Source organism: Cylas formicarius, unplaced genomic scaffold (assembly GCF_029955315.1).
Source record: "Cylas formicarius isolate icCylForm1 unplaced genomic scaffold, icCylForm1.1 PGA_scaffold_8__14_contigs__length_24414737, whole genome shotgun sequence".
Lineage (NCBI taxonomy): Eukaryota > Metazoa > Arthropoda > Insecta > Coleoptera > Brentidae > Cylas > Cylas formicarius.
Genome location: NW_026844361.1, coordinates 16605873 through 16632496, shown reverse-complemented (window position 1 = coordinate 16632496; position 26624 = coordinate 16605873). Strand labels below are relative to the sequence as shown.

At 36.1% G+C, this 26624-nt stretch overlaps 4 protein-coding genes across 14 annotated transcripts in view; 2 read left to right on the top strand and 2 right to left on the bottom strand.

The window, feature by feature from the left end:
* The window catches only part of LOC132705857 (protein strawberry notch), a 35457-nt gene extending 31047 nt beyond the window's left edge, over positions 1-4410 (bottom strand). For 2 of the 6 annotated variants that reach the window (XM_060676783.1, XM_060676784.1), the window contains exons 1-7: positions 4291-4410; positions 3537-3618; positions 3291-3479; positions 2234-2437; positions 1322-1440; positions 1130-1265; positions 704-904 (exon numbers count right to left, since the gene is read on the bottom strand). In XM_060676783.1, the coding sequence (XP_060532766.1) occupies positions 704-904; positions 1130-1265; positions 1322-1440; positions 2234-2437; positions 3291-3479; positions 3537-3618; positions 4291-4311 (952 nt within the window). In that variant the 5' untranslated portion in view covers positions 4312-4410. Of the gene's footprint in view, positions 1-703; positions 905-1129; positions 1266-1321; positions 1441-2233; positions 2438-3290; positions 3480-3536; positions 3663-4177 lie in introns of all 6 variants that reach the window. The other 4 variants (XM_060676788.1, XM_060676786.1, XM_060676785.1 and 1 more) reach the window with 4 other exon arrangements.
* A 230-nt stretch (positions 4411-4640) lies between these two features.
* Positions 4641-6927, top strand: LOC132705959 (leucine-rich repeat-containing protein 47-like). 2 transcript variants are annotated; one of them, XM_060676953.1, is made up of 5 exons: positions 4641-5159; positions 5511-5681; positions 5732-6159; positions 6216-6485; positions 6544-6927. In XM_060676953.1, exons 1-5 carry the CDS (start codon positions 5069-5071, stop codon positions 6784-6786), a joined length of 1203 nt encoding a protein of 400 aa, XP_060532936.1. In that variant the 5' UTR covers positions 4641-5068; the 3' UTR covers positions 6787-6927. The 2 variants fall into 2 exon arrangements, with proteins under 2 accessions (XP_060532936.1, XP_060532935.1); XM_060676952.1 differs by having other exon boundaries at positions 4641-5681.
* Positions 6928-7065: 138 nt separating this feature from the next.
* LOC132705963 (CDP-diacylglycerol--inositol 3-phosphatidyltransferase) lies at positions 7066-8394 on the bottom strand. The gene is made up of 5 exons (XM_060676957.1): positions 8222-8394; positions 8044-8164; positions 7817-7984; positions 7599-7762; positions 7066-7543 (listed from the first exon to the last, which is right to left on the bottom strand). The coding sequence occupies exons 1-5, from the start codon at positions 8262-8264 to the stop codon at positions 7386-7388; spliced, it is 654 nt and encodes a 217-aa protein (XP_060532940.1). The 5' UTR covers positions 8265-8394; the 3' UTR covers positions 7066-7385.
* Positions 8395-8614: 220 nt separating this feature from the next.
* LOC132705957 (uncharacterized) overlaps positions 8615-26624 on the top strand; it is a 50002-nt gene continuing 31992 nt past the window's right edge. For 2 of the 5 annotated variants that reach the window (XM_060676948.1, XM_060676946.1), the window contains exons 1-5: positions 8615-9197; positions 10040-10141; positions 13953-14286; positions 21675-21890; positions 22438-22604. In XM_060676948.1, coding sequence (XP_060532931.1) covers positions 9081-9197; positions 10040-10141; positions 13953-14286; positions 21675-21890; positions 22438-22604 — 936 coding nt within the window. In that variant the 5' untranslated portion in view covers positions 8615-9080. Of the gene's footprint in view, positions 9198-10039; positions 10142-13952; positions 14287-20268; positions 20626-21674; positions 21891-22437; positions 22605-26624 lie in introns of those variants that run through there. The other 3 variants (XM_060676945.1, XM_060676949.1, XM_060676950.1) reach the window with 3 other exon arrangements.

Here is a 26624-nt window from a genome sequence, read left to right as displayed (position 1 = left end):
GTTCGTCGTATAACTGGTAAATTTTACGCCGTATTATATCTAGATCACTTTCATCTACACTCGAGAAAATGTCAGCATCGCTTCGCTTCTTTTTTTTTATTCACAATTTTCCATACAGTTGATGTTGAAATTTTCGTCAATGTGACCGTTTCTTCTAAAGATGCTTGCTTGCCGGACCACATTCAATGAGAGTCAAATAAACATTGTTTATAACTTCCTTAGTCTCAATAGAAGTGTTTTCTACATTTGGGCGGGAGCATCTCCTGAGATACACTAGACTCGGGCATATTGTGCATAATTCGCACACGATTCAACACACGCTGTATTACACACGAAATAAGAATGATTACTAATAAACTTAAACTAAGTAGTATACCAAACCAAAGAATATTAAACACAGGTAGGTATAACATTATTTTTTATTACGGACCATAATTTTACCTGGATTTAAATTCCGAAACTTTAGGTAATAATCTTGTTGCCTTGTATGTTAATGACAACCCTGGGATAGTCCCATTCAAAAGCAATTGGTCACTTTCTTATATCTAGGAACAGACGAGACCCGCAGTACCGGGAAAACAGTTTACCATCATCACAAGATTTTAGAAGCAAGTTAAAAATAAACAAAATGGGAAACAGGTGGACAAAGTGGTGAAAACTTTGGTTCGTCTGTTTATATTTACTGATTAGTCATTTTTTTCACCTATGAGAAATCCTGCTCTGCTTCCATCGGGAAGGATATGCTCGTGAGCTTGCGAGGCGTACGTTATACTTTCCAGTTGCAAGGCGGACAACGCTCCGGTCTTGATGGTTTCCTCAGGCACTGACAACTTGTACCAGACATCCACCGGAGCCACGGAGGAAAGTGACGCGGTTTCCACGACCGGATCCGGATGTTTCTTCCCTAAAACGTTTCTGATGAATGGACGAGGAGCAAGTTCCTTTACCCAAAAACAGAATTTTTTAAATTCTATGTTCAAAGCTTATACTACCGTTCAATCGAAAACTTGAAAGATTGACAGCCTTGGAGCTTCGAAACCGTTTTTATCCTATTGCCTTTTGCGCCGTCTCGGCAAACTCAAAAGGCTATCAAAGGATTTTATCCAGAGGATATCAAAAAGTTGATTACCTAATTTGAGTTTTGACGGCATGTAATCGGCGTAAGTTTCCGCTACCCCTAGTTCTTCGTCGTCCACCTCTTCTTCTTCTTGGTGGTGGTGCATCGGTTTGTTGTCCATTTGGTTCATCCACATTTGCTGAACGGCCTTTAAAAAATGAACGTACGTGCGACTACAATAAAGGGAAAGTAGTTCGAATGTACCTTGTTACTGAGATGACCTCCCCACGGCGGAATGGGCCCCGAATTGTACAACATGGCGGATAGATTTTGCAAAAATGGGTTTCCGTACGGACTGTTCATTCCGAAAGCGGCCATTTCCACTAAAATTCGCGTAAGATGTAAACGGAAAGAAAATATCTTCCAGATTAGTAATATGTGTGACATGCCCGATTTCTAACTAATGCCATATTGTGGTAGAGTTAAGGATATATCAAATACCACCAATACGAAAATAATTTTGGAGACCCACGAAATTATACGTGCATTTTTGATTGATTTTCGACCCCGAACATATTCAACGGGCAAGCAAAAAGTTATATATACGTTTTTAGTATAAAAGGATTATTTATAAAAAGTATAATTGTACAAAAAAATCTCCATAATCCACTTGGCCGTTATTGGATAGGATTCTTGAAATGCTTCGAAAACAAAAAACCATGTTGCTCATTATATTCTCGGCGCTGATACCTAAGCACGCCAGTATTTCTTTGTTCCCTAATAAAACATGTATTCGTTGAAAAGTAGAGTTTTAGTAAGTTAAGTACAATATTTTAAGTATATTATTAAAAATATTGAAACATATAAACGATTGAAATATACACTTGAAGCATACATTTAGCAAAACATAAATCGTGCTTCAAGTCAAGTTAACTTGGATCATGAAGAGTCTAGTGTAATTAAATTTTTAAATGTGGGATATACTTATACATAAATTGTAAATAAAATACATTTTTTTCTAAAAAAGGATCGAGAAGGTGCTTTTATATATATATGAGGCACCAAGATCCAGGGCCAAGCCATGCAAACTTCCAGGTCAATTTTGCGGCATCTTCCCCTCAAGCGTCAGCAGGTGCAGCCAATAACAAACTAAGACCTACATTCTGGGACACTTACTCTGCTGCAAGAATTGCGCAGCGTTAAAGGCGGCGGCGGCGGAGGCGGCCGAGCCGCCGGGTACCCCGCTAGAACCGCCGCCCCCGGGACCTGGGGGCGGTGGGGCAAACATTTGGCCCATCGGGCCCGACGCGGCTCCCAAACTGCTTAACATACTCGCCATGGCGGCCAGGTTGCCCATGCCGGGGTACTGAGGCCCGCCCACTGATACCATACAAAATGGGAAACTCTCATTTCGATTTTTGTAGGTACGACACCCAATATTACTATTCATTAATTTGATATGGATGTAAAAACGAAAGGAGAATGTTTGAAGAGAATTTCTCGGGCTTAGCACTGAAGCCACACTATTTTGAATTTTTATCAGCAATGGAAACTAATTGAAAAAACAAAAAACAAGGCCCAACACCCTTCTTCACTCCTCCTCCTTCAGTTGATTCAATCTAAACCAGAGAAGTCACTAATCTCCACAATATGGTTTTAAATTGCCACACTGTGTTAACACAACATACAAAAATTGGCTTGTTCTAGAACATAACTTATAATTTTCCATAAAAATAAGTGCATTTTAATAAAAAAAAAAAAGTTATTACCTATTGTTACCCCTTTATCCAATCCATCAACCTTAAAACCAAATTTCCCACCACAATCTAGAATACCCACTGCAAAACTAAAAATACAATCCTAACAAAAATATATTTAAGCCAATACTTGTTCACATCAAATTAAAAAAAAAATTTTTTTGTTTTTTTTATGACAATTCTTCTTTCAATTATTAAAAAATAGCTTTAAAAACCTCTATGAATTAAATCATTGGATTTTAAGTTTCTTATTTTATTTTGTGAAATTTGTGCATTATGTTTAAGCAGAATCCTCAAAACCACATAAGGTATTTTTATTCTATCGCTATAGTCTAAAATCTGTGGCAACCTTGTTAATACAAAAGCCAAGTAAAATGCTAAATAACGCAAAATCTGGCACTCTGGCAATCAGCTGGGTACTGAATCATCGCAATTAATTAAACAATAAAAACTGGAATTACCAATACTGCACTTACTTGGTGGGGCTCGCATCATGTCGTATGGGCTCGGATGCATGTTGAGTCCTAATTTTGGGTTATAGCCCATACTCATGGGGCCCATTTTCAGGTCGGGCTTGATGTCATTCTCTTGCTTCATTTCCTGTTTAAATTTGATGTCCCTATTTTCCATAATTGAGGCAGCAGAAGCCAAATCTTTGCCTCCACCTATGAAGCAGACAGATTGTAATTTTGATTAAAGCATGAAAATGCACCTTCGCTTACCCGGTACCTCGATCTTATCAGGATCCTCATCATCATCAAAGTCACTACCAGACAATTCCTCATCATCCATGACTTTCTTGGACTAGTTAACAATATTATAAACAATTTGAGTAAGATTTAAAGATTCTGTAAAAAATTATGCAATGTTAAGAAAACCTACTAAAGCAAAAAAAATGTACCCTTAATATGCTCTTCCAGGTTGCAAAAGAGACGAAGTGTTCAAGCTCAGAAGCCCACTTCATGTTACATAAACGCCGCCTTGAAGAGGCAAGTTTGAAGCGATGCAAACAATTCTTTTACTTTAAGACAAATATGGCGTGAACCAACGCCCTAGAAGGCCAAACACCGAGAACCCCAACAGAAGAAATAAAAACTAGCGTTGTTACATCGCCAGACGAGCCCTACGTGGCCGAATCGAACGGTGTTTTTTTTCTATTTTTTGTTGGTTATGAATTTTTAACGTAGCTTTTATCGACGAAAGCATAATAAAAAACGCATAAAAAACATTTAATCGACTGCGCCGATCATTCGGCGAAGCAAACAAGTCTACCCTAAGGTCAATTAAGGGGTACATGCCAAGAAAATCGCAAAAATAAACAGATTAAAGCAAGGAAAGATTGAGGAGAAAAAAATGACATTACCATTTTTTTAATTCAGCACTTATTCATGCAAGCCATCAATAAAGTAGCGTGTTTTTCAAAGATTTGCAACAACTAAGTGTTCTACTTCACTTTCACTACCTAAATTAACTTACAACTTTTTTAGATCGCGGCATATTTCACTTTTTAAACGGAGATGAGACGACAGACGATCACAAAACACGCCAAAACGCCATTCGATTACCCACAATGCATCCCAGCTACCAACATTGATTTCTAGGGACAAAAGAAATACAAAGACACCAAAAAGTTAGGGTCTTTTTAATTAGAGTAGTTCGAGATAGAACCGCCAGAGGACTCATTATTGCAGCACTGGTTTTTTGTTTTTCTCGCAGTGGCTACCTCAACGTTGGTACATTTGAACTACAAAATCAATACGACCTTCCAAGGCCGCATTTCGTATATATTTTTTAATATAATTCCCATAATGATTTGATTGTGAATGAAGTATCTTGGGCACGTATATAAAAAAATTACATTTCTACATTTCTATTCCTTTAAAAATTTTGTCTTTATAAATCACATATTAGTGCTTGCAGTTTTACCTAGAAAGCACAACGAAATTATTTGTAGTGCCTCTCAACTGGAATTTGGATTTTTATATTGACGAAATGAATGCACACATCCGAAAATATGTTCTTTGTTCTGTATCAATGTGTCTAGTTAATCTTTGCTATTCTATGGACTTTAGAATCGTTGTATAGTTGAACTACTATTATTTTTTCAAACAATCCAGTATTTGCCTATAACTTAAGTGCTCATTGCAAAATTTGCACTCGAGGCGAGGCGAAGTAGTGCTCGTTTGTAACTTTTTGAAAAAAAAATTGAATAGTGGAATTATAATCGTTAATTAAAAAATATTAGATATTAGAAATGTGGCCTGAAATAGAACGTGCAAGAGACGAAAATCGTAGAGAATTGGTACTGACCGGCCCGGAAATCAGCAAAAGAATATCTGAAAATGGTTTGGATTCTAAAATTTTTTCCCTGATAGATTTAAATTACCTCAGTTTCACAGAAACATGTCTTACAGAAGTGCCTGATGATGTCTCAAAGCTTATTAACTTGCAGACCCTGATTTTACATTCTAATAGAATAGAGAAGTGCTCAAAGAAATTGACACAATTACCTAAACTGAAAATTTTGGATATATCTACAAACTTTTTAGAGAAATTGCCTGAAGACTTGACAAACTTGGCGGAAATTGTTACTTTAAATTTTTCAAACAATAAATTAGAATGCTTTCCCATATTAAAAACCAGCTCAAAATTAAGTGTGCTGGACTTATCACTTAACAATTTAGCATGTTTTCCAGATGTATGTTATGAGCAGTTGGCAAATTTAAGTGAGATAAAATTACATGGTAATAAAATAGAAAATATACCAAATACTATTTACATTTTGCCTTCTTTAAAAATATTGGATATCAGTGGGAATCAAGTTAAAGTTTTACCCGGGGAACTTGCAGACTGTCATAGGTTAAAAGGTAAAATTAGTTGTTGCAATTGCACAGGGTTTATGTAACTACCATTTTAGAGCTCAACCTTAAGTCCAATCCTATAACAGATCGTAGGCTGTTTAAATTAATTGAACAGTGTCGTACGAAGCAAATTATTGATTATGTTAAGCAGCATTGTTCGAAAACTACACCAGTGCAAGTGACGGGAGCAAATAAAAGCAAAAAGGGCAAAGTTAAGCAAAAATCTGAGTCCGAAAATGAAGAAGACAATAATTCCTCATGTAAATATTGCATTACGGTTAAACCAGCCAATAATGACTTCAAGATAGTAATTCATAATAATGTAAAGTCAATTAGAGAACACATAGTATGTTGTATTTTACGTAATGTTTCATTTAGTGAAGAATTGTTCAAAAAATTTATTCAACTGCAGAATAAACTGCACGATAGTATTTGTGAGAAAAGGAACTCTGCAACTATTGCCACACATGATTTCAAAAAATTGGTAAGAATGTTTTTGAATGGGTAAAACTGTTACCATTGATTTTATTATTATTTTAGGGATCAGGTCCGTTACTATATACCAGTTTTCCCCCAAGAGACTTCAAAATTAAACCTTTAAACAAGACAACTGAAATGACAGGAGCAGAATTATTTGCAAGACTTCAAACTGAAGCAAATAATTTGCGTAAAGAAAAAAAAAGGAGTACCTATTCAGGAGTACATAAATATCTTTATTTGATTGAGGGCAAGCCCGCTTATCCATGTTTAATGAATAATCAAGAAGAAGTTATATCATTTCCGCCCATAACAAATTCTGAAATTTCCAAAGTAAGCAGAAAACACTAATTACAGATTTATATCTAAAACAGCCAGATTTTTTTTTTAGATTGAAATGTCCACAACAGAAATATTAATAGAAGTAACCAGTAATGTATCTCAGTTTGTCTGCAAAAATGTGTTATCTGAACTGTTAAAGGACACTGCAGTTCTGTTTGATAAGAATTTAGAAGTGTGTCAAGTGAGGATATTGGACCAAGATGGAAAATTAAAGGTTGTTTTCCCTTCCAAGGTGGATTTGAATTTTGGCAAAGACTCAAATGTAAAATGTCAGTTTGAAAATGTTGGTTAAATTAAAATTTTTGGTAGGCAGTATTAACTTTAAGGCGTTACCTCAACAGACAAAATTTGAATAAAATAGTTTTTTATAAAACTCAAAAATATGATGCAGTTTTTTTCCTAATGTAAAACTGTAAATGTAAAAATGTTTTGTTATTTTCTTTCCATTGGAATATTTTTGCTATTTTTTATTTTGTTAGTAATTGGGATTGTTAATTTGGTTTGTAAGACTATCTCTATTAAAACATGAAAATAAAGTTGCTTTAAATTTTATGTAGTATAAATTGGGTAGTAAATTTTTAGAATATATTTCTAATTACAAAGAGATACAACTTTTAAAACATCAATTTGAACAATACGATAATAAGTTAGGTTGAAACAAATAATATAAAACTATTCAAAAAGAACACATTTAAACAATTAAATACCAATTCTTTGGCTTAGTGGAAGTATTAAATAGTAATCACCTTTTCACATGAGTGACTTCCCTCAGTATGATATAACTGTTCTACTTGCTAGGTACAACCATCCCAGATACAGGTAGTAGAGGAGACATATTAAACCATGGGGATATAGTTTATAAGAATTTCTTAATAGGGAAGTTTCTGACACCTATTTTTCTTTTTTTAAAGCATCTTTCCGTTCATTGACATCAATAATGGCCATATTTTTAGCAGCGACCACACAATGCAGCAGAGAAATGAACGTCTTGACAATCATTATTGGCGCTGACAAATATATGATGATCCTGAATAAAGATAAGCCAATAACTGAAAGGAAAAATTGGGATTATGAAAATAAAAATGTTTTGCCCAAAGAGCGTACTTGTTGGTCCTTCGGTGAAGTATAAAAGATAGAGGGCATTGAAAAAGGCTTCATAACCAAGACACATCGTGAATAACACTGGGCGATTTGTGTAATAAATACTCATAATGGGATTCTCTGACATGTCCACAAATTTGTGGCTTTGCTTGCCTTGCAAGATCACTCTAAAACACAAATTTTCTTTACAAAACTAACTTTTTAAATTTAATATAACCTACGAGTGAACATAAATCCAATGGCAGGATATATCAATAACCATTGACATTATCAACGGAAACATGTACTTTGGATAGAGATGAGCTAACACTGTTACAAGGCCCATGGTGCCGCACCTATCGGTGAGCTGATCCAGCATCGCGCCAAATTTCGTGCCTTGTTTAAAGTACCTGCGGCAGATAATCCATTTAGTACACTCACCGAATATAACAATGCAAACATAATTTACCTAGCAGCATGTCCATCGAGGGCATCTAATAACGCAGAAATTACGTAGCAAGTAGACGCTACGATATAGTTTGTGGGCAAAAAATAAAAAGCTATAATTGCCAATACAATTCGCCCATATCCTGTAAAAAATTAGGAATATCTATAATAACGACCACATTATGAATAGACACACTCACCGATTATGTTGGGAACGAACAGAAAAATATTTTCCTCGCTCATTTCGGCTTCACTTAAGCAAATGAGTTGTTTCTAATTTTATTTACTCTCAATATTGACAATTACAGAAAAGTCAATATTTCAAATTTCAAGTTGATCCGCCAATTGGTTGGATGAGTAACGCAAGGATGCAGGGATTCAAACCTAGTGACACATCGCAAGTAAAAAATGTGGTCAGTTTAAATAAGTCTTGTGATAATCCTAGAACTAATGCTTATGACGTCAGCTATAGGATTTTAAACTTAATTACAATTGTTGCTACGAATTACCAAAGCTCCCCCAAAGGGGCATAATAGAGGGCGCATATTCGTAAATATAGTCGCGAAAAATCCGAAGTGCACATTTCTCATAATAGAATTTCCTAAAAAAGTGAAATAAATCATGACGTCGATAATTGTTATCATTCTAAGTGTTCGCGTGTTGCAGATAAGAAATTTAAATGCAAAAACGACGGTATCTATACATAAATAATTAATAATACAAAATCGATAAAACAGGAGGTCAGTGGATTTCGGGTTGGGCTTGACAATGTCAGATGTCACTAGCGGTGACGTCTCAGGTTGTTGTGCGGTCAAGCCGTCATTCGAAGTTTGTAGAAACGTCTAAACAGTAATGGTGGACGGTGAAAATGTGATTTTTTTTCTAATTTTTCGCGGAGATTACGTCGAGATAAACTAGTAACGTTTTAAGGTTACTAAAGCGGCAGGGTCGCGTGCTGTCGCGCGGTGCACTGTAATCATGCGTCGCAAAGCGGGCAAATAAAATTTTCGTGTTTTATTGCGACCCACAACTTTTTCTTTTTTGGTACGACCAGAGGATATGGCCCCATCCCCGGACGACGACAACACCCCCAAGGCACCTGATAAAATCCCGGAAAAACAAAAATTGGAAAAAACGAAAGACAAATCCGGAAAGGAAAGCGGAAAGGATGAGGAGGTAAATAACGTTTGTCATTTTTGCGATATATTTACTCCACATAATTCGTTTCGTTCATTTTCGGTGGTAAATGTTTGCCCCAATGTTACGAAACGTGACTTGGTTCTCTTCGTGGATCAATTTTCTTGCATAAATCGATATGTTACTGCGTCTTGACACGCTATGATTTCTTAAAAAAGAAAATAAATACTTTCGGCACACAATATCGGTAAACAATGATTTATTTGGATTCGTAATTGTTGCCGTTTTTCTAAGGCTTTTGTGCAATTTTTAGAATGACCAGCCGTATTTGGGGTGAAAATTGATTACCGTGCGAAAATTGAGGTTGACTGTCCTGCTTTTACTTTCTTTGTTGGATTTCCTAAAGATAGATATTTTGCGCATCGGCAATACTCATTTTTTTTTTACTTATGTGACATTTTCTGATTCATCAGTCTTAATATTTTGTGTAAATAGTTTTGTGGTAAATAAAGCACATGTGCGTCGGTATTTTGCTGATCAACTAGAAAATATTTAGCGTTTCAAAGTGTAAATACAAGGTGGATCTTTCATAAAATTATGAAGAATTGAAGAATCTGGGTGAGCGCGGTTTTATAAAAATTGAGAATATTTTACACCAACGTGGGATCCATTTATTGATCTCTGGCTAAATTTCATCTTTAGAAATTAAATTTTATACACATCGCATCCCAAGTTATGTTGTCCATATCTACAAAGCTATTATAAAAAATGTTGGGTTTATTCCCAATTTAATGTTCATGCAGTTCATATTGAAACGCAAATTAAAAAATGTTTATTTCTTTATATTTTTAAATAATTCCATTCCATATCTTTTGTTTCAGACACTCTCGAATTTAAATTATAAGGAACTTAAAGCGTTGTTGGATGAAGCCATCAACTATAAGAATCCCAAAGATCGGGAGGGAAAAAGTGAACTCTTTAACGTAAGTACATAAGTTGGTTGTAATGACAAAAAATTATTAATTGTTAAAAAAGTTCCACCCTAGGCTTTGCCTTGTTTATGCTTGGGCCCCGTTATATATATAGGAGTTAATTGACCTTTTAACAATATAACCTTAAAACATGCTTTAGAATCGCTTAGTTTTGTCTTCCTCTACTCAAAGATGGGCTGAAAGTATTCTTTTTCTGCTAAGAAACACAACATTTTGCGAAAAGCTATATTTAAGAAGCAAGCAAGACATAATGTGATGCTAAAAATGAACAAAAAAATTGGCAGTGGCCCTAAGATTAGAACGCTGAAAACCAAACAAACCAGTGTTGTTAGATAATATAGCGGTACCCTAATATTGTACAACAGATCCGTATGAAATTTTTGTAATGATCTTCCGCGCGTGCCCATGAATTTTACACACTAACCTGCTTTTTGGGCAATTTTCCTTTAAAACAGCAATATCCACACATTTGACTCTTCTTTTTTCTGAAAATTTAATTGAATATCGGCTGATTTAGGCGAAGTTCAGACGAAAAAATGCCACATCCAAACGGAAACTGTGAAATGGAAGGACTGTCAAGGGCCATGTTGATTGTTGAACATCGAATGGTCTTATTGGTTGAAAACGAGATTTGAAACTATGGCGCGTGCGCCTATTGAATTGCCAACATTCAAGGTCAATGTCAAAGTTTCTATGCACAAGTTGGCTTCTGTAGGTCCAGTACCTATATGCAGAATAAACAAAATATAAATTCAACTTGAACTTGATCTAAACTGGAATAACAAGGACGTGATAAAAAAAGTGAGGCAAATTTTGCCTATTTATGGATATTAAACCACAGAAACAATTTTAACAACATATTTTTTTTCAGTCTGACTTCCAAAAGTTCCTTTATTAATCAGCATCAGCAAGGGCTTTGAATTTATATTTCCTTTTTTTTTTTTAATGCGAGGGAGTAATAAAATGTAAATTTGTATGGATCGACAACTTAAAAGGTATATCGTAAAGTTGAGATCAGTTTCAATGAGTTTCCGTATTTCAGTTTTTACGATCTACACAGCTCCAATCCTTCCTAAATTAGAGTCCTGCTAATTTGCATACAATACATAAGGCGAGTTTGATGAATGAAAGTGATGGTGGCTTCACTACAGATAATTTATTAGAATAATGAATGTAATAATTATACGTTATTATAATGATAACACAATTGAGATAGTAATTATTCTAAGATCTAATAACAATTTATATAGAATTTAAAATAATATGAAAGTAGGTAAATAGTATTTCATTCATTTGCAAATTTGCATGGACTGTAGTTGGAGGAGGCCCAAGAAATAATAATGGGCTCCTCTCAGTGTTCTTAGCATGTTATCAGCATATCATATTTTTTCCATTTCCACTGTCTTTAGTCTTCCTTGGAAGAGGGTTTCAGCGTCCCTCATTTTAAAAGTGGCGTTTTGCCTTGTTACGAACCCTTTTACCATTTACTTTACTTTATTGATCATTTACAGTGATATGGCAGTAGACGAAGTATTTCGTTTTGAAGCGATAAAGGGGTTTATTCAAATTTGCAATATCCAGTATCTCCTTTTCAGCATCTTTCGCAAATTGCTTACAGTAAGCGAACAAATGGTGGTATTTTTTGCCAAAAAGACGGGGGTATTTTTTCGGACGGCTATAACAGGCCCAAGAGTAATAAGATACTGGAAGTAGTCTTCAAAAACATCAGTCTCGGCAACAGCAACTATAATAACTCCACTCCGTTTTGATTGAAATGTAAAAGAGTCACAAATCCGTTTTTGCTACAAATGTGAGTAATTATTAATCTCTGACCTTTTGCCGGGGAATGTTGCGCTTCAGTGGCGCATCCTTCCAGATAATGGATGGTTGGTTCAGTCTAATTAAGTGCTTTCTACTAATAGTGTCTCTATTAAAAGAGTTTTTTTCTACTCCCGTCTACAAAATGCCTAATTACGCGCCGATCTAGCGTGCGGGAAGCGTCACTTTACCACGTCAGTTTCGTTTCCCACGAATCCGAACCACTTCGGACATTTCCGGAATTGTACCGCACGGGTTTGGGAGCAATCGGATGTTTTCGGAGATTTTGCCGCACGGTTTGAATTTTGACGTTTCTCTATTCTGACGGTCATGTCAGTGAATGTGTTCTTGTTGTTTTGCAAAAATGTACCCAAAAACTAATACACAGAAAAATGTTACGCAATATATCAGACAATTTAAATACTACGTGCTATAACCTACAATTAAAATCTAGTGGACTAGTCGGTAAGTAAAGTGACTTTAATTTTTAAAAGAAACCTCCACAGGCTACTTTAATGCTTTTTACAAAACTTCTGGATTCCTGCTGCGTCGGTTTTTGCTTAGTCGAAATTGCTGACGTTTCGCCAATCATCCTGTTGGCTTCTTCAGAGCTTGAGTCAAACGGAAAATGTCTGACTTGAATTACAGAACGACTCGGATTTAAATTTAATTAAAATCATTCCAAGGTGTTTATGTGTTTATCGAATAATTTTTATGGTGTTTCAAATATTGAAAAAATATTGTAAACAGACGACAAATCGAAACAGTAGAAAAAAAAAGACTGGCTACATATTAAATCGATTAAATTACAAAGGAATGACCCGTTTTATAGTCTCAGTTAAAGAAATTATTTTCGCTATTGAATGCCGGGCAATAAATATTTTAAAAAATCTGAGAGGAAGACCGTCCGCAACCATTAGTTCACCTTTCACATATCTAGTGTTTAAGAACTGGTGCTTCATATACAGGAAGATGCTCTGTCTTTTTATAGCAGCTTAAAATCAGATAAACGTATAGTTGAAAATGTAGATGGATTCGACGTGGAGGATCTAGATTTCAATGCGGATACTTAAGCTATCGAATTTTATATTTTTCCATCATTATTCTTTAATATAATAATTTGTTGATACTTGCTATTGCTCATTTTCAATTTGCAAAATCCTAGAAAGCCATAAAATTGTTGGTATTTTTGAAAAAAAATCTGTTATACTTTAAAGTAAGATAAGATGATACTCGTACTACTGCTACTGCTTTTTTGTATTCAGTTCTGCATGCGTTGGCTGCTGATTTTCTTATTTAGAAAAAAGTTCATTTACAAATATCTCAATATTATTGATTTGAGGGTTGCAAATTTTTTGCATAACATGCCCCATTTTATTTTTTCTCGACAATAATAATATATTGTTTATTACTCATTACATGAAACCTTGTATTTTAATAACTCTAGATATTATTGAGCGTAGGACATTTCAACTCGGCAACCAATGAGAGATCAGACTTATATAAGTGTCCGTTGTCCCATCATGTTTGTGCAAATCTAGAGTGCGGGACGCGTCACTTTATTACGTCAGTTTCGTTTCCCACGGATCCGAGCCACTTCGGACATTTCCGTAATTTTACCGCGCGGGTTTGGGAGCAATCGGATGTTTTCGGAGATATTTCCCGCGCTTTGAAATTTGACGTTTATCAATTCTGACGCTCATGTCAGTAAATGTATTCGCATTAGTTTGCGAAAATGTACCCAAAAACTAACGGTCTTAAAAAAAGTATAGTATGCAACACGTTCGGTAAACCTTTTAATTCACTCGTTCCGCTGCGCTCCGCTAGTGTCACATAAAGTCGTGAGTCAAATGCCATTTACCGCACTTGTTGCATAATATACTATTGCATATTCTAGTTTGCGAAAAGTGAAATTTGACTTTAATTTAATAATTTTTGTTTCGATTTTTTTTTTGCGCGGCCAAATAATGTTTGTTTGACGCAGGACCTTCTGCTTCAAGCGGAAGAGACCGAACGTATAGCCCGGGCGACGTCCGCTGGCGGTTCCGAGCTCGTACGCCACTGCAATCCGACAGCGCGGCGGCATCGGCACGGGGGGCCCCGCGGGCGGCGCTCCACCGGGTGCTGCGCCTCCTCCACCCTAGACGGCAGGTCCGTGAGCGAGCGGGGCACCCACGGCGGCAGCCTGGACAACCTCGCCAAGGAGGAGCTGTTCGAGAGTACGAGACGGTTGCGGGGGGGTCGGAAATCATCGACATCGTCGTCGGCGTCGGGATGCTCGACGATGGTGAGGGTTAGCGCCCGCCAAAGGGAAGGGGGTGAGTCGCTTATTAGTTTCGGGTTTCGATCGGCAACCACCAAAACCACCTGTAAAAACAGATTATTATTCGAGAAACGTTAAAAATTGAGTTTCCCGCAAGGTTACGGGCAAATTTCCACGGCGTTTTCATATTTACAACAAATTAAGTCAATCAAAAAATTCGCAGAAAAAAATATTTTTTTCATTCCTTATTCCTCCAAAAGAAGTTTTTAAACTAAAAGGCTGAGAAGGAAACACAACAACAAATAGGAAGAAAATATCGGAGATAACAAAAAACTTCTACGAAGAATTATATAGAAGACAACTAAAGGAAATAGATGAAACATAAACTGGAAAACTCAAGGAACTGAACCTAAAAATACTACCAGAGGAGGAGATGAAAAGTAGCCTGCAAGACATGAAGAACGCTTCGCGGCTTCTTGTCGTTTCTTCTTTTTCTATCGTGCTCCTGAGGACTACTATGGAACTTTCGCAAAATGAATGTTATTTTCCTGGAATTTTTTGAAATAGCTAGCCCACTTAGGCAAAAAGATATTAAGTTTTAATAAAGTGCTGTTTAAAAAAAAAAAACCGAGGGCAAATACGAACCAAAGTTACTCAAAATTTTGCGCAAAAAATCAGGAAATGGTACCAATATACATTTGAATTTAGATTTGAAGTGGGTGAATTTATTTCTGCAGAACTTCTAATAGGGCACTCAAAGTGAAAATAGTGGACTGCTTTGTTTTGGCATTTGGCCTATGATTTTCCCAGGTTTATACTAGCTGTATTTTTTTTTTTTTTGGTAAAAAATATTCAGAAAAGGTTGTGTGTTGTGTTTTTTTTTTTCTCTTGGAAATTGGCAATTATGTATTCTGCTTTTTTTGTTTCTATTTAAAAAATAGTGTGTCCCATGAAAGGGCCTCCATTGCATTGTCATTTTGTCGAATGAAAGGTTTTTTGCATAGCAACTGGGCGACATTTTCCAAAATAATGTCTGCCATAGCTTGGACTAATTGGTAAGTAAAGCGAGGGTGGTTAATTTTCAAAAGGGGATTCATGACGTAATAGCAGAGGTTCGATATTAGTTACCGCGTCGTCTAATAGAAATTTAAGAATCAAACTATTTTATGTTCCCATACAAATAACGCATGAACTTGGTTTCGAGGAGGATAAGTGACGTCATGGCTCGCACGAAATCCTTTTTGTCATTCCGTGACATTAACGCGTCGTTAAACTTGTAAATTAAAAAATCGCCTTGTCAGTCATAATAACAATCATAATATGACGAATGGAATAGTGCTACATTAACCTATCAAACACTGCAACTGTAAGGTGTTGCAAAAGTTCTTGTGCACCTTGCGGAACCAAGACTTTCTAATAAAAATGCTGTTATTGCACGAAAATATGTAACCATTAAATTGAAACGGTTATCGGAGTCGCTGATCATAGAATAATAGAAACGATGACGATACTGAAATCTATGATTTTCGATCTGTTCAAATGTATTCGTATACACAGTGACACGAATTCTTAAGATTTCTATTTGAAATTTGGAACGTTTAGATTGCTTAGAAGATCAATATTATGAGTATTTTAGTGATATTTAATATCAACGGGAAATGAATCCTTTGCGAGATAAACACGAAAACCTAATCAAAAACGTGATAGTTGTTGGTATTTATTTCTCGGAAATGCATATTTTGCAGTAGATAATAAAGAGGAATTCAAGTATTTGAGAATTATTTAAGGAGGAATTATTCCGGACCCTTGTTTACGTGGGAACTTTTGATCTTAATCTTAATTACAATGAAGCATAGAGTGCCTGCTAAGGAAAAAAAATATCTTCAGGTGACTATGATATTTTATTTATTTAAAAAAATTAGGTGGCGGTACAAATTAGTATAATAGTTAATTACAGAGGCATTGGATGGAATAATTATGATCACGAAACCTAACCTGAAATGTAACCTAACATAATAAAACGTGTATAGAGTTTATACAAAAAAAAATTAGTCTATACATGTCAGCGCAATCAAATGATGGCGCTTATGGCGATAAGATAGACGAAAACTATTTAATATTATTTTTTTCAGTCTATTAATGTGATAATTGTACCCATTGTTACATATGAGTTAAATAATATTTTTTGTTACTTTTGTATCTGCCAGTACTTTATTAACATAAATAAAATAAATAAAAAAGCTACAAAATGAAGTACTTAATATTAATATTAATATTTCGAACGATCTTTAATATACCTAGTGAAGAATTCTACACAAGCATGCCTTATGTAAAAATATATGGAATTCAGATACTAGAACGTATAGTGTCCCCAAGTCACAAAAATTGTTTTATCAAAAAAATGTTAGTCATATTTAACAGCTACACCCACAGTGTTAAGGCACTACATTACACTTCACTGTATTAATTAAGCTTGCAAGTTATTATTTAGAGAGTGAGTCAATCCTCAAAATACAGGATTTTTTTTTTTAATTACGTCGTCGGTAAATAACGCAAAACTCAAGATCTTTACCAATGTCATATTTGCGCATGCCTCGAAATTTCGGCCACTAATCCACACTTTACTCCATTATTTTTTTCGACTCTATCTTTCTCTTCTAAAGTTCCCGGAATAACTACCGCGTGGCGCACACATTGTTGTGATTTAAGTTTTTTTTCGTTATGTTGGTACATCTGTTGACATTTCCTCTAAATCTTAACGTCATTGCTCTACATTTGGAAAATTTACCTAGCCAAGAATACATCTTATCTTTGTGTGTTTTAATGGTGCTTGAACGGCGGAAATGTTGGAAAAGTGTTTCGGCAGCGATTATCTAAAGAATCATTTACCAGTAGCACGAGTGGTTCAAAAATGGTCTTGAGCCAACGGATGATGAACGCAATGGCAGACCATCGAGATCTAAAACCGACGAAACATTGATAACGTAGCAGGAATGTTGGTCAATAATCGCAAATTAACCGTCAGAGATCAGACAAGTGAATGGAGTTCACCAAATGAGCCGAGACCAAAAAAACCAAGTCGTCTTCATCGATTACAACTGTGTGAAATTTTGGTGGCGAAATATGCAACAAATACCATCCAACAGCCACCTGATTCACCTGATTTGGCTCTCTGTGACTTCTTTCTGTTCATTGGAGTCAAAAAAAAACACTGAAGGTGACAATATAGATTTAGATGAATAAACTTTTATTTTTGATCAAGATGGTATTTTACTGCTACAAAAATTACGTATCCAAACTTATTGATGATCCGTCAGCGGCCATGTTGACTGTTGAATGTCGCAAGGTCATTGGTAAAAAAACGAGACTTTAAATCTCGTCCAACCTGCTCAATTTAATGTTTAATTTTTCATCACGTTATTTGTTCGTTGACACGGGCGCTAGAAACTTATATTTATTCTCGGTCCGATTTTGGATTAGCATCGTCGAGAGACTAGAAAAAAAAGCACCAATAATCCGGGCTTATCGGAACAAAAAGTTTATCAAGCGCCTGTGCCCGATTGTAAAAATGCCGTTTTTATCATCTCTCGCCACGTTGCCTATCCGTCTTTCTCGAAAAACAGATCGTCCGTTCCATTCGGTAAGAGATTGCAGTGGGCTGCGCGTTATCTTATATTTATCGGCCGTTTCGGTGAACGGGCCAAATTGCCCGGGATCTATAGGGTGTCCCGAGAGCACAGCCAATTTGGTATTCGTAATGTAACCAAACTTTTTACTTTTACATTCAACATAACTACGAGCAGAATTATATTTTTCTACTCCCGTCTGTAAAATACCTAATCACACACCGATCTAGCGTGCGGGAAGCGTCACTTTACCACGTCAGTTTCGTTTCCCATGAATCCGAGCCACTTCGGACATTTCCGGGATATTACCGCACGTTTTGAATTTTGACGTTTGTCAGTTCTGACGGTCATGTCAGTGAATGCATTCCCGTTATGTATGTTGCGTTCGGTAAACTTTTAAGTCACTCGTTTATTGACGTGAGTCAAATGCCGTTTACCGCACTTGTTGCGTAATATACTATTGCCTCTCCGTCTAACGTTCGAACGCTTCCATATCAATCTTTTCAAAAATTGTTTTATTACAAGAAAGAAAAAGGTTAGAGCAATGGAAATATTATGCGTCGCTTGAGGCCGCGCCTTGAGAAACCTAATCTTGTATAACTGTTATGATGAGTACAATATACAGCGAATTATTGGTAACAAACTAAAAATCTAGCGGCTTATAAATTTATTTGCCAAGCGGAACAAACTTCGAAATTTCATTGGCACTTTAGCCCTTGTTACAACCAAATTATCCGTTCTATGCTAGCTTGTTAGCTACAAACAAGTCTCTTTTCCGCGAATTGTTGCAATAATGCTGAAAATGTAAAATGTGTAGAAATAGAAAATAAAGTTGTACAATAACCTTGTATAGAAATAAAATCGCTAGATAATGAAAAGGTCATTATTAAAACTGTTTGGTCCAGGCTATGCAGGGTGTTTTCTAATTGAACGTCAATAAGGGGGCAATTTTTTGTTCAAGAATAAAATATATACTTTTTTAATATCTTTAATACCACTTTATATATTTTAATAAAATTTGGCACACATGTATCAAGAAGCATTATTTAGTGTGTAGAAATATAATTTCTTGATTTTTTTCTGAATCCGATATCTACGCTTTTAAGAAATAAAACCTCTTCTCTCCATGGTCGTAACAATATCGTTAATAAAATTGGTTTTTATTTTCAAGTCAAGACCGTGCGACGCACTAAAAAAAAAGAGATCAAATCTAAATATGTCACTTATTTTTTTAAATGAAATCAGTGGCGTGTCACTGACTTTGAACAAATAATATTTTGGTTAATTTTTACTATTTTCGTGCCCGTCGTCTTCGTTTAATCTGGACTAAAAAAATGGTAATGCGTCGCGGTTAATTAGATTTATTCAATTACTAAAAGAGTTGCTTGTATTATGAACAACATTTTTAAAGTTTTTGAATAATTAATAAACAATCGATTACTTCGAATGGTCCAAGAACATGCAGAGGAACGGTATTTAATTTTTATCTTGAAGACAAAGCTGGATACAAAGAAAAGGGAAGAAGGAACAATGAATTTTAGATTGCTTGATCTGAAAAAGTTATTAAATAAAAAAAATTATGTTAAAATTCTGATTTTACCTGCTATAAATGTTTTTTCTAAACCTGTATTTCGAATACTTAAAATATTTTTATGTATTTCGAAATAGATTATTTCTAGTAGCAATGTAGTAATTTGTAGTTTTATTGTTTGGAAATCATGAAATAATAAAGTGGCCCTACTGCTGTAATAATTGATGTGCCGCCTGCGGCACTGATAATAATGTTCAGCGCATGCCTTCACATTTCAACTAACCTCCACTTTTTGCCATTTTCTTTTTAAATAGCGATTTTCACACACTTACCTCGTTTTCCCGGAGGGTTTAACTAGTTCTGTGCATATGTTGAGAAAATATTGCCTTGAAAAGAGTTTTCATATTAGATGACTCTTCTCAACAGCTTCTTCATCCATTAAAAAGTTAACCAACACATTCTAGCTTTTTGAGCTAAAATCAAAATCTGCGGGGATTATGACAGTGGCCAAAGCCATTTTCGACATGACATTTGGGCCGTCCTGTAGATAGCATGGCACGGCGCTTTCAAGGCAGCATTAGAGACTTCATATTTTTAGCGCTTTCCGTGTGAATGAAAATTTACAAAACAACAAAGACCCAAAACACCGAAAATAGCCCACAAAATTTAAATAACGGGCCAAATATTTTCATCGCCGTACTGCTTTTACACACGAGCCAACATCCGTGCGACAGTCCGCCAGAAGCGTTTCTTTTTTTGGCTCACCGCGTATACATGCAAGCCGAGCGAAATATCGTTCCGCTGCCGCTAGCTGAGGCATCGGGTTCTCAAGGCCGTCCCGACAATAATTCGGAGGGCGCTCACAGTTTTAAGGCGAAACCCGACAACGTCGCGCACCGCAACATCGGCCGTGACGAACATAACCTCGCCACTTTTCCGTGCGATTGTTCTCTGCCCGTCCGAGTTTTTCTTTTTGAGTTTTTCGCGTAGCGCGGGGCCCTGCCTCGCCGATGATGGTTTTTCGGTAAAACGCGCGCGTTTCGGGCACCGTTTTGACGCGATATTCGGCGCTGGACGTTTGCGAAAATGTGCATGTAGTTGTGTCGAGAATTCCGTCGGCGTAAGGATTCCTATCTCGGCTGAAACGTCATGGCCGAGCTTCCCTACTTGTTGAGAGGTTCCATCGGCAATCGGTCGCAAAACGTGGTGGACTCTGTGACGGGGAGCGAGGTGACATGTAAGTGAATTTTCGGGTTTTGCGGCAAACATTTTAACGGTCGGCAGATGTTGGTTGGGGACGTTCGATCGTTTGGCGGAGGCACGGCTACATTGATTTTTTTCGCCGTGTCACCACGGACGTTATAGGCGGTTTTTCCGTGTCGAATTATGCAACGTTTTTCGATTGAGTAAAACATTTTCCGCTCGCGATTCGCGTCTTGTCGATTACTCGCGTTCTCCTTTGGAAGGTACGTTAGGTGCGAATTAACTCACGCCTTGCCGTAACCTAGAAAACGTGAAAAACCTACACCCATGTTGTGGTACGTGCGTGGCTCTGGTCGATGCCACAGCTGAGCTGAATGTTGGTCGAATTCCAAACAAATAATACATTTTGCGGCCGCCTTTGTTTTGAAACGATTTTTCGGGGATTGATCTCCCAGCGAACGTTATTACCATGGTGATTCATTTTCGTGGTAATGAAGTATAAATTCGAAATATGTTTCGTTTTTTGGTTCATATCATACAGCCATGTTTTATATAATAAAAAAAGAGTTATTTTGGTAGAACCCAGGACATCGAATTTCACAAAGCTGCATCAATTATTACAAGACTTAATTTACAAAATGTGTTTTCCTATTGTTCAGCGTTGCGCTTCGTTTGTCACGTGCCCAATGAAAAATTTAACTGTCATTTCTGCCAAATATCGTTATCAAAATTTCAGTGTACCTAAAAAAAAACAATTAACTTAGAATTTTATCCAAAAAATTGATGTCATTATAATTTCATCTGTTCCTTTTTATGTTGACACCCTTCACATACTTTAAATATTTAACTGTGGTTGTTGCTTCCTTTTGTGTTAAGAGACACTCTCTCTCTCTCTCTCTCTGTGCTGCAAAAAGGGCGGTGGAAGTTTTTGTCAAATAATGGCGCCCTTTTATTATTGACTCAAAACATAAACACAAAGTGTAATGCATAAATTAAATAAAAGTTGCTTGCCGTAGCTGTCCTAATTGCTAGCAAATTAATTGCGACGTTGTCACGTGTTTCTTTTTCTCCCGCACCCGCCAGGGAGTCTCCCGTGCAACGTCAACGTTGGGGAAACGCAAAGGGACATTCATTTCCTGGAGGAGGCGAAACGGTCCAGAGCCATGCGCGAAAAGGAATATACCGACATGGAGACTGTCGGCTTGCTCGAGAACGACCAACTGGCCCAGACCTACGAGGAACAAGCTGCCCCAGCGGAATCGGGCCCCAAATTCACTTCGAAAGCGACTTGGCAGATTTGTGAGTTTTTCTTTTTCGGGGAGAATCGAAAAACGTAATTTCAGTTTTTTTCTCGGTTTGAGGTATCGAAAAAGTTGAGCTCAAACATCACTTTAGTCTCTTCTAATTACGATAAAATGGTTATAATTCTTGTATTCAAATCAGTAGTGTACGGGGTGCTTCAAAAAATATATCTATAGAAAAAGTTTGTGCGAAAATCCGTAGGGTATAAACACAGTGAAGCTGATGACGGTCATTTTTGAAATAACTGCAGATAACTTCACCATTTTTACCTAGTTGGTGCAAAATTAGCTCCTCATTAGTTTAAATGATAATGTTGTCAAACTTCAACAAACACCTTGTATGTTATGATACGTCACAAATATAATGTATTGTAAATTTCTATTCAAAATGGGAAGATAATTAAATTAAATAATTGGGAACGTTTCCTTATACCGATTTTCTTTATTCTTCGAGTGGGCGATAAGGGGATAAAAGTTTTATCTTTGCGTTTAGTCATTGCGGGTGAGGTTAGGTTTAGATTAATTTTTGTTTTGGTTTTTTTTAGCGGGTCACGCCGCGAACGTGGACGACGCGATACCAACGAAGCTCGACTCGTCGATTGACAGTAAGAATTCGATGGACGTCGCCACTCTGAAAGCGAAAGTGGTCAGTAGCCAATACAACATTTTCATACCCAACTACCCTCCGAAGACCCTGGAACTGGAGGACAAGGTTGGTACAGTTTCTGCACATATGTGATTTGCGTTCTCGCAGATTTTATACCAATGTAATAAATATTTGCTTGAAGGTGAAAAATAGAAATACTAAAAGGATGTCGAACTTCGATTGTCTTTATTTTTATTTTTAACTTACACAACATTTCGGACATTTGCATCACTACCCGTTATCAAGTGTAAACTAAATTTAATTCTAACGCTACAAGGTTTATATACTAGGCGACGGTGCTCATCCATGACGAAGTCGGGTGTAGTCAAGCGTGAAGTTGTTCAACTAGAACGCTAGCATTGGTGCGCCTTATTAGAGGTTGCCAAATTGCTGAAGATGTTTTCATTGTTTCTAATAAAAACGTTGTGCAAGTTAAAAATAAAAATAAAGACAATGGAAGTTCGACATACTTTTGGTATTTCTAATGTAATAAATAGTTTTTAATCTGACCTTGAGCAGGCCTATCTATAAATAAGTTCTTGACATTGTGTTATATTTTACGATAAAGTGCATTTCCTGATTGTTTTTTCGGCTTAAATCGTCAAATTGTCATTGCGATGTATTAGCTTTTTTCGAAGTGAAAACGTACAATTCTTATTTCGTTTGTGGTTCAGAATTTCTACCATTGATGAAAGGAAAGGCAAACTAAGACCCTAAGTTACACTAGAGGGCAGAAGATCAAGAGAAGGGAAAATTTTGGGTGGGTGTTGCTTTTGTGACCTTAACATCTATAGCTCATATCAAATAAAATTTTAGATATCATATAAATATTCGTTACAATATAAAGCTTCAACATAACAGTAATGTTTTGTACCTCTAAAAATTAATTGTTAGATAATTGATATTTAGGTACGTGGAGAATATTTTCGTTTGTTATTCTACATCACTGAATTGTGTAGAATTAGTACAGTCGACGTCAACATGAATAATAATAACAATGACAGATGGTTCACCCAAGTTCTTGAACAGCTGACTTGCAAACCAACCAAAAAAAGCACATCATTTCTAGGAAGTGTTCCCTTTCAAAATATTGTAACAAAGATGCGATTAATTCTTTGTTTGCGCATCTTGCACACTTTGCACAAATTGTGTGACAAAAAATTAATATAAAATTTTAAGCTTAAAGGAGCACAAAATTCACCTACACCATGAACTCGTAATGCAGCCAAAACGTAATCAAGGTTCTGGTTTTTTTGAAGTAGTGCTACCAACTGAATGGAGAGTGGTAATTTTAGATTCGAATTAATTCAATCTGGCGTTGAATATTTGCATGGTTTGCGATTATGGTAGCACTAGCAATATAAGTTTATTTGATATGAGCTATACATACATAGTAAAAAAATGAAAGGGGGATTGGCAACAGCTTAGTAGCGATTTTGCAGTTCAATGAGACCTCTAGCGGAAAACGTGTTAATCTACTTGAGAAGTAAAGGTTGGAATAGTTACGTGGTTTTCATACGATTAGTTCGTTTGGTATCGATCGCGATTCAAAGCCTTTACGGATTTATTCAATATTAATAAAAGTTAACTGGTTCCAAATCCAAACACGACACAAATTACTTGGTTAATAGTGGTTAGTAGAGCCTTAAAGGCCGTTCGATATGGCGCAATAAAGCTTGCAATGCACAAGGCGCAAGAAATATGGTCTATTAGCATGCCAGTTTGGCAGCTAATGGGCTGGTACGCAAGGTTTACCGGCCGGCGTAATTTTTTTTACTTGTACTTTTGTTTGCCAAATCAAAGTCAGAAAATACAAGCTGAAAAATTATTTGACTAGCCGACTAACGGTTACATTTAAGTATCGATTTGTGGTTAACAATGCTGCCTGCACTCAGGTGGTCTGTTTGGACCATGTCGAGCAACATGCAAAATTTATTGCAAGCAGTATTTTGAGATTCCAATTACTGGCACCATATCAAATTGCCTTAAATTATCATTTTATAAGTAAATCATACTATCAAAATTCCAGGCCTTTTGAGGTTATTTAAGTTTTGAAGATTGTATCAGGTTGTAGTAAGAATATGGCAACAATTAATTTTATTTAAAATCAAGGTATGAAGCTATTAAAATGAACTTAATAATTTAATTTTTGAAATATTCCCTGGAATATTTGTATTAAATTAAATAAGTTGGATAATTAGTTGAAATTTATTAAGTCCATTGTTAATTGAACAATTTTTATTTTATGGATTTATATTACGAAGTAATTACGCAAGATCAATACAGAAATAAATTTTCTAACCAAAATAGCCACTTGGGAATTCTCTAAATAATATAATTTTAAGATTATGTACCTGGGTAGATAAAAATAATAATGTTAAAGTAATCTGGTCCACTTAAATTTAGTAAATTGATTAGTATTCGGTATGAAAAATTTATGTTAAAATGATCGTCACAACAGCGTGCACGGGTTTTGTCTGATAACAAAAAAAACATCTCGACGCATCCCATTCTGCAAAACTCACTCACGCAATTAATCAAGTAATTTTTACTTATTTAAAATAACTAATAAAAACAACCAAGGTAATTTGATCGACATAATTTAATCAACAATATTTGTTATTTTAGTTACTACAATAAAAAAAATATATATATTTTATTCCGTCTCACGCAAATAATGATACAAAACACGGTTGCGTATAGTACTCAATTTGGCGTCTTAAGTCAGTTTGTCGCAAAACGATGGATAAGCGAAATTCCATTGTTTCTGCCCACAAAAATGGACTTTCTGGGCACAAAATGGCAAACATTTTTACCATACCTCGAGAAATTTCTGCTGTAATACAAAAAACGACTTTTATGGGCCATGGGATCCCAAAACCTGGCTACCGCGTCAATGGGACCCGAGGAGTCCAATGTATGTTTTTTAATGATGGCTCAGTTCTTGCCTGCAAAATACAACGTTATTTTAGAAGAACAATTGCTGCCGTCCATTGAGTTTGGTGGAACTAAGTCATGAAGAATATATCTATTTTAAAATGGCCTTAAGTAGCCCGGATTTATCTCCAATTGAGACTTTAGGGCATCAAGTAAATAACGCACTCCGAACTTCTCCAGTCCACACTATTCCCGAACTGAGGCAAAAACTTCAGGAAATTTGGGATAACTTTCAACCCGAATAATGTAAAACCTTAGTGAACACTGTGCAGATGAGAATCGATGCCATTTTAAAAGGAAAAGGTAACGGCATTCAATAGTAATGCTATAGAAGCTTTTGGTTCAATTCATATGCGCCAGACCTTATGAAATATATATATATATATATATTTTGTTATTACTGTAATTAAAATTACCTACAAATATTAAACTGAGGCGGCTTTTACTTGATGAAAATCTATTTAACAAAATAAATAAGAACTAAAAGTTCAGATTTTCAGGAAATTATATATTTTAACATGACAATTATTTCGACAACACCGTGTCTTTATCAAATGTAATAAAGCTGATAAAGACACGGTGTTGTCGAAGCAATTGTTGTCGAAGTAATTTCGTGAAAATCGGAACTTTTGGTTCTTATTTATTTAGTTACCTACAAATATTGATTAGTTGTGAATAGTATATAGCAGGGGTTCCCAAAGTGTGCGCCGCGGCGCCCTGGTGCGCCGTAGAATGTAAAGAGGGGCGCCGTAAGTCCATCATCATTCATTATCCGAAACATGTCCGAAACAAATATACGCGGGTACCTTATTTGAGCCCTCGCATCTATAAAAACATAGTTACCTACTAACCATCGCGTCGCGGCGTTTCTCACTCGCCAAAAAACCTACGCCCGCGCCGCCCTGATACCCTACCCCCCCTCCTAAGTCTTTAGTAGCATCGGGCGAGCTGCGACGGACGGACGTGTCATAGTGTTTTCTTTCGCTTTGTTTTTCGTCAAATATCTCACGCAAAATGGACAGATTTTTATTAAATAAACAAGTTGGCAGTCCAAATGACAGTGATAATGCATCAACTAGTAATGGCAAGGAAGCAAAGAAGCGGAAATATCGTAAATACGATGATAGCTATTTGGACTTTGGTTTTACT